General features: G+C 38.1%; 1 protein-coding gene across 2 annotated transcripts in view; it reads right to left on the reverse strand.

Moving 5' to 3' along the window:
* Nucleotides 1–209: 209 nt before the first annotated feature.
* Nucleotides 210–7073, reverse strand: part of LOC119574501 (carbonic anhydrase 3-like) — a 12664-nt gene continuing 5800 nt past the window's right edge. For both annotated transcript variants that reach the window (XM_037921754.1, XM_037921755.1), the window contains exons 4-9: nt 5624–5791; nt 5084–5231; nt 4016–4188; nt 3268–3434; nt 1822–1911; nt 210–416 (exon numbers count right to left, since the gene is read on the reverse strand). In XM_037921754.1, the coding sequence (XP_037777682.1) occupies nt 387–416; nt 1822–1911; nt 3268–3434; nt 4016–4188; nt 5084–5231; nt 5624–5791 (776 nt within the window). In that variant the 3' untranslated portion in view covers nt 210–386. The remainder of the gene's footprint in view (nt 417–1821; nt 1912–3267; nt 3435–4015; nt 4189–5083; nt 5232–5623; nt 5792–7073) is intronic.

The following is a 7073-nucleotide window of genomic DNA, read 5'->3' on the forward strand; positions in this document are numbered from 1 at the left end:
TGGGAGGGATGCAGTACACACAACACACACCTACACCAGAGGACAGTCTTCGAACATTCTTTTAGCTAAATAGTTTTGACGATTTCCATTACGCACTAATACCCATTAAGCCATCATTTTTATTATTCAACAACTTTCAAGTAACTAAAATTTATCATATGCCCGTTTGTTTATTTGGGATTAATGTAAACCATAACAAAAACACATTCAACAAAGCATAGGTTTTAATTTCATCCTAAAAATGTATACATACAACAATAAAAGTATATCTCTGTAACAAAATCTGTGTAAGAAAACAATGAAGATGCAAAGTAAGTAGTAAATGTAATTGTACAAGAGTGGGAAGACATAGCTTCTGCGGAACAAGACGGAAGCTTTTCTTTTTCTTAGTAACTTCCCGTATCTACGAATGCCACCTGAAATGAGAGAAAAGAAAAAACTAAATAAAAGGGGTCAATTTCGACTTCTATAATCCATCTGTTATCATCATTATCGTTATTCAATAATTTACTTGATAAAATTCAGTGCAAATTATTCAACAACTGTCTTTTACTTATCTTTTCCTATCTTCCTCGTTATATATACATAAACACATACATATACATATACATACATGTATGTACTTCCTTTCCTCCCTATTCTCTTTATTCCCCTTTTTTATCATCATATTAACTATCTTACGTCTATATACCAAGTTCTCTTCGTATCTCTCATCATTTTTTATCAAAGTCACTTTAAGGCGTCTTCTGCACAAGTTATAAAAGTTAATTCCAGATTACGTTAATCCAGCTCCACAGTACTTGCAAAACACTGCCAGGCGCATCGTAAATCTGCTGTTTTGCATGAAAAAGCGGGTATCTGTGTAATGGCAATTACAATCACCCCTGCCAGTATCATATGCTAATGCTGATAATGAAACGTTTGCTACAGAGGAAAAATTATATTACATACAAACGCTAGTATTACATCATGCCGATATATGTCAGTGCAAATGAAATTATATGACTTTAAATAGCCTATAAATATTATAGACCACCGAAATGCAGAAGTCATACAAAAAAAGGAGACACTCATAATGTCATAGGGTTTTCCAGAGCTCTTTCCCGAGTATGATTCACGGGGCATGGGTAGGGTAGTTTTTTCAGGATATTGCGAGGATCATGATAAATGTCCACGCAGAATCACGAATTTTTACTAGGAATCATGGTGTTATTAGCTTTTTTTTTATTAATATATTGCATAAGGTGGGAATGTTTTTCTAACTTGTAAATAACATTGCCTTCCTGTGCCTGTAAATTCTAGAACTCTCTCTGGGATTTTCTGTTCGTTTTTTTTTTGAGAGTTATATCTGCGGTTTGAATAACCCACAACTTATGACAATATATATTGCTGAATTTTCACATACATCTTTGACATGAAAATGTCAGAATATATTTTGTTAGTGCTTATTATAAATATTAATAGCAACTCAACTATCTTTTCTATGGAGTTGTTGACGTCATGACGTATCAATACATGATTGGCGGGATTAAGCATCTCGTTCTGCGCTTATGCTGGATTAATATTTAAGCTCAAAAGTAAAGTCTTCTCCGGAAGTGAATTAAAGTTCAACCTGGACGCTGCCATTGCGCAAGTGCATCACCAGTCTTCCCATTCCCCCTTTATCACCAGTCTTCCCATTCCCCCTTTATCACCAGTCTTCCCATTCCCCCTTTATCACCAGTCTTCCCATTCCCCCTTTATCACCAGTCTTCCCATTCCCCCTTTATCCCCCTCTTTCTCCCCCCCCCCCCCCGCCCCACGTCTTGGCCCAGCACTTACCTCTCTGCCGTTCAGGGGCTGGACGGGCCTGAAGTTATCCTGAAGGTGGTGCAGGCCGTCGTGGCCAATGAGGGCGCGGAACTGGGCGAGCTGTGGGCGTCGGGGAGAGAGCAGAGCGTTACCAGGGGTTCGTGGGTGAGGTGTGGAGTGACACTGTTTGTTTGTTTGTTTGTTTCTCTCTCTCTCTCTCTCTCTCTCTCTCTCTCAGGTGAGAATATACTAGAGGTCAGGCATGATTGAGATACTCTATTTTCCATTCATTTGTCTTTATCTCATTTTTATTCATTTTTATCTGATTTTCCTCCGTCGATGAGATATACCTGAGGGGTTGGTGATGAATGCGGCACATGTCAAATAATTATCAATCGCAGCGTGCCAGTTATTAGATGATTGTTATCGCCAACCTGTCAATAATTTATTCTCACCAGCTTATCAGTCATCCTATATTTTTTCGCCAGTTTGTCAATTATCTAACAATTATTTTCACCAGCTTCTCAATTATCTACTTTTTCACCAACTATATTTTCACCAGCTATTTCATCAACTTCTCATCAACAATTATTTTCACCAGCTTCTCAATATCTAACAATTTATTTCACCGCTTATCAATTACATCTAATTCAATACTTTTTCAAGAACAACAAGTTCTTTCTGCAATTATTAACATTATCATATTCACCCATACATATACTCAATTATCTAAACAAATATATATACATATACAACCCCACATACATATACATAACTACACCCACACAAACATATACATATACATCACCCACATATACATAACATATACATACACCCACACATATACATATACATATACATACACCCACACATATACATATACATATACATACACCCACACATATACATATACATATACATATACACACACCCACACATATACATATACATATACATACACCCACACATATACATATACATATACATATACATACACCCACACATATACATATACATACACCCACACATACATATATACACATACACACACACATACACATATATACACACATACATATATATACATATGTATACATATATATAAAAATATTAACATGTATATGCACATACATACATATATAAACTTTTTTCGGTATTTTAATTACTATCCATCTCTCGTATATACGCAGCTTTTTTCCCCTCTTCTACACTTCGTTATCTTAATTACAGTCCATCTCGATGTGTATGTTGAGTATGAATATTGATAATTTTCATGTACAATAGACAGCTTATAATGCCATGATCCCCTTCTGGTACTCTTTCGGCGTCGTCGTTTGAACAACAGCTGTATTGAAACGTAAAAGAAATCATCATCTGATCTCCCACCCCGGCCTTCCACTTCTCCCACTCCCCGCTCCCCAACTCCCCAATCACTCCACCCCTTCCGCTCGCCCTGTCACTCCACCTAACCCCCACCTGATTGCTCGAAAGGGCGATGGGCGTCTGAAAGAGGGTCCATGTCACCACCTCGTTGCAAAGGGGCGTGGTCAGAGAGCCCTGGTAACGGAAGAAGAGGTGCCTGTCCTCCTCCTCGGGCAAGAGGGCATCGAGGGGTATGTTGTAGTCCGGGTGGAATTCGGTTCCTGAGGCGAGGAGAGAAGAGGTCAGCTAAATTATACGAGGATACGGAAATCAGTTCAAGTTATTTTGATTTATTTCATTTACCTTATTTATTTATCTATCTACTTATCTAACTTAAATTGTTTATTTAATTCAGTAATGTAATTAGGCAAGCTGAACCCGCTTTACTGCACCATCTATAATGCATCTAGGACGTTAATTCATATACACTAATTCTCTTCAGAATGCTGCTACGCTGGATATCGCTTAAGTGTATTAATTTCAATGGATACAGTTAACACAGTACATGGACGCCTACTTGCGTTCCCTACGGGCTTGGGAAAGCTTTTAAAAACCCATAATCTTTTAAATTTATGGTCACATACAATCAATAAAAGAAATCAATAAGGAATGTTCTATAGAACATACAATCTTAAAGAAGTAACCCTTTCTTCCCCAGGCTACAAAGATATTAATGGTTCCAGTTCTCTGCATTGTTAAATCATCAATTTCACCATCCCTAAAGCAGCATACCCACGTTACAGCTGTTAGAGAAGCAACAGTCCTACTAGTTGAATAACAAAGAAAACTCGAGGACTCTTACCCAACTCGACGACCTCCTCGAGCGCGTCCACGAAGGGCTGGAGGCGCTCATTGTCATTGTCGTCGGCCTCAACCATCACCCCAAGCACCACCACGCCATCCTTGTGCTTGAGGGCCTTTGACAAAGTGCCGTAGTCCTTCTTGAAGTGGACAAGGTGGAGCTCGGCCGCGTATCTACAGGTCGATAGGGTTTTCTTAGATTAGTTCGGAAAGCCATCTGTGATCTTGATTATTTTGACTGCTAGTGTTTATGTAATAATAGTTTCGCCTTTATGTATGCGTGTGTTTAGTTTTACTTTATTCCTTTCCATTAAAGTAGGAAGGTGTTAAGTGCTTTGGTTTATCATGCAATCCATTGATGACAGATTTTGGTGTCATTGTAGGAGTACATTTCTTGGACACTGTAGCCAAAGGAATGGGTGCCATCTTTACGACTTGGAATATAATAGAGTTAAATTTACACTATACAAGCCCCATAATTTGTCTCTGAATTTAATAATATAAATGATAATTACATGATAGATCACAAACTAACATACAGAAAAATATTGTGTGATATGGTATACATGTATTTATCACTGGTACGTAAATGCTCTTCACAATAATCATCTGTAAATTATTTCCCATCTCAAAAGTATTCATAGGGAAGCACCGGCATCAAAATTCTTTCAAGCAGACTGTGGACCAACAGGAGTCGGGACCGCAGATACTAAAATCCGAACCCAAGTCGTTCAGAGTCGTGCCCTTGGTCTGGAAGTCGTTCAGATTTCGTTCTGCACACCGCCTGTCAAACAATAACTGCTAAGAAGCATAAATACCACTCCCTTACATACCAGAATTGGCCATTGTTCGAGGAAATGCTTTCAGCACCCTGACCACCTTATGCTAGGACAACTCAAAGAATATAATTTAAGCAGCCTTCTATTTCTGTTTTACCATTACTTGATGTCCACAGCTATTTACGTTGATAGGGATGGTGATCCATATATTCCTATTCGTAAAGCCTGCAATTAAAGCCCATGAATATATTGTTCCCTTTTCTCCCGAGATGTTGATACGCCAGACCAACCTGTCACCATCGAAGGTGTGCTCTGATCCCTTGGAGTCGTCGCTGCCCCAATGGAAGTGGAAGTTACTGAAGACATACACGCCCTCCAGCCCGCCGCCTTTGATGAAAGGAAGTTTATCCATGTCCTTTGTAGTCCAGGTTGCCACCACTGCAAAATGAGGTTGGCTGTGAGACCATAAAACATATTACCTCCAAGTCGATTTTTCATACTTTTGCAAACCAGTACATGTTATACAACGGGTAATGATGCAAGTAGCATCTGGCCGTCATCGTTACTACGCACATCTGCGGCTCGAGATAAGTTACAACCCTTATAAATATACATCTAGGTACTTCTTGCTCGTTATGTCCTAAAGAAGCAACAAGGTTCTTTTCGCACATATACACGGAGTATTAGAACTCTTCACAAAAGAGACCGGTTAGAGAATGTGATACAGGTCTGGTTTTGAAGATATAGTCGCTGCCATTACACTCTGATATGCTACAAGATGGAGAATGCCTTATCACCATCAACAAAAACAAGTTAAGAATACAGCGTACCTGTATGACCATTGTTCTTCACTGTCACGTCTGGAGGCGATACGTTGTACCTCCCGAAGGTAAACGGCAGGCGACCTGACCAATGGGTCGTGTCTTCTATCTTGAGGTCAACGGGAGACTGATTCTCTCCTCCACACCTCGGGAACGCCTCATGCCAGAAGGCTGGACCTAATGCGTGAGAAGTTTACAATATGATCCATGTAACATATATGTATGTAGGTATTTAACAATCAGACAACCCACAAATTTCAATAATTTTATTCACGTTTTTATCCAATGTCTATCCAGTTTTGTCATTAAATAAGGAAAAATAATTTAAAAAAGAAAACAATCGGCAGGGATAGCAAAGAATACAAGTCTTGCCCATTGTAAAATATGTTCATCAGTTGTCTTTACACAGATAGCTCTACAAGTGATTAGCCACCAAGGAGTCAGTTATTAGTCTATCTCAACGGTTTACCCTAATACGAATCTAATAATCATAATATCAACAAGAATAATAACAGTATCAATATTAATATTATTAGAAAGAAAACGACACTTCCGCAAATTTAAGGAATGGGGAAATCAGGCGTGCTCACGAAGGCCTATTGATAGACTCCTTGAGCACACGTGGAGCCGCCATCTGCATGTAACAAAATTCAGTACATAAATCCGTAGTCACTGAGTTAAAATTAAACTATTCCTTATAGACACTATGGCTGTGATACGTGATATAGAACCAATATTTTTTTCAAAGGATAAGTAATAAATGAAATATGAATAAGATTTTTGGGGTAGTTTCGACAATAATAAACTTACTATAAGCATATTGAGATGACGAGGTATGAAAACATACAAATAGATCCGATGTTCAATATTGATATAAGACTCAAGACTCCATGTTCACGTTTTAAACATACCCCGTACGAAACTGCACATCGGCGAGTATCAAATCCTGCACTAAATTGAGGAAGTCGAAGCCGATAATCATATTCCTTGTAAATATAATAGTTACCCTTACTGATACATTTTCTGTTATTTTACCCTTTACTATTTTCTGTAATTTGAAGATGGCTAACATTTACAAATCTTAAAGGTGATCATTCTTAGGTCCCATATAAAATAAGTTATTTTGCAGCATGCCATGATGTATTTAAATAAAAAATATTTATTATAAGTATGCATACAAGTCATATACACATGTATCTAAGAATATGTAAAATGTGTGTGCTGATATTTATATCTAAGTTGGAAAATATTACATATATCCCAGGGAAATCGGTTAATTTATCGAAAATGACAACCGGGTCTTCCCAGACAATATTTATATCATCAGATTTGTTTTCGTGAGATGACAACGAATCTGATGATATTTTCAGTAGCATCCTCCAGCCGACAATCTTGATGTGATTTGATAAGTCCCGATAGCAGGGGAGGGCATGAAGTAGATCAGGGAAATTGTGGGATA

The sequence above is a fragment of the Penaeus monodon genome, chromosome 6, assembly GCF_015228065.2.
Source record: "Penaeus monodon isolate SGIC_2016 chromosome 6, NSTDA_Pmon_1, whole genome shotgun sequence".
Lineage (NCBI taxonomy): Eukaryota > Metazoa > Arthropoda > Malacostraca > Decapoda > Penaeidae > Penaeus > Penaeus monodon.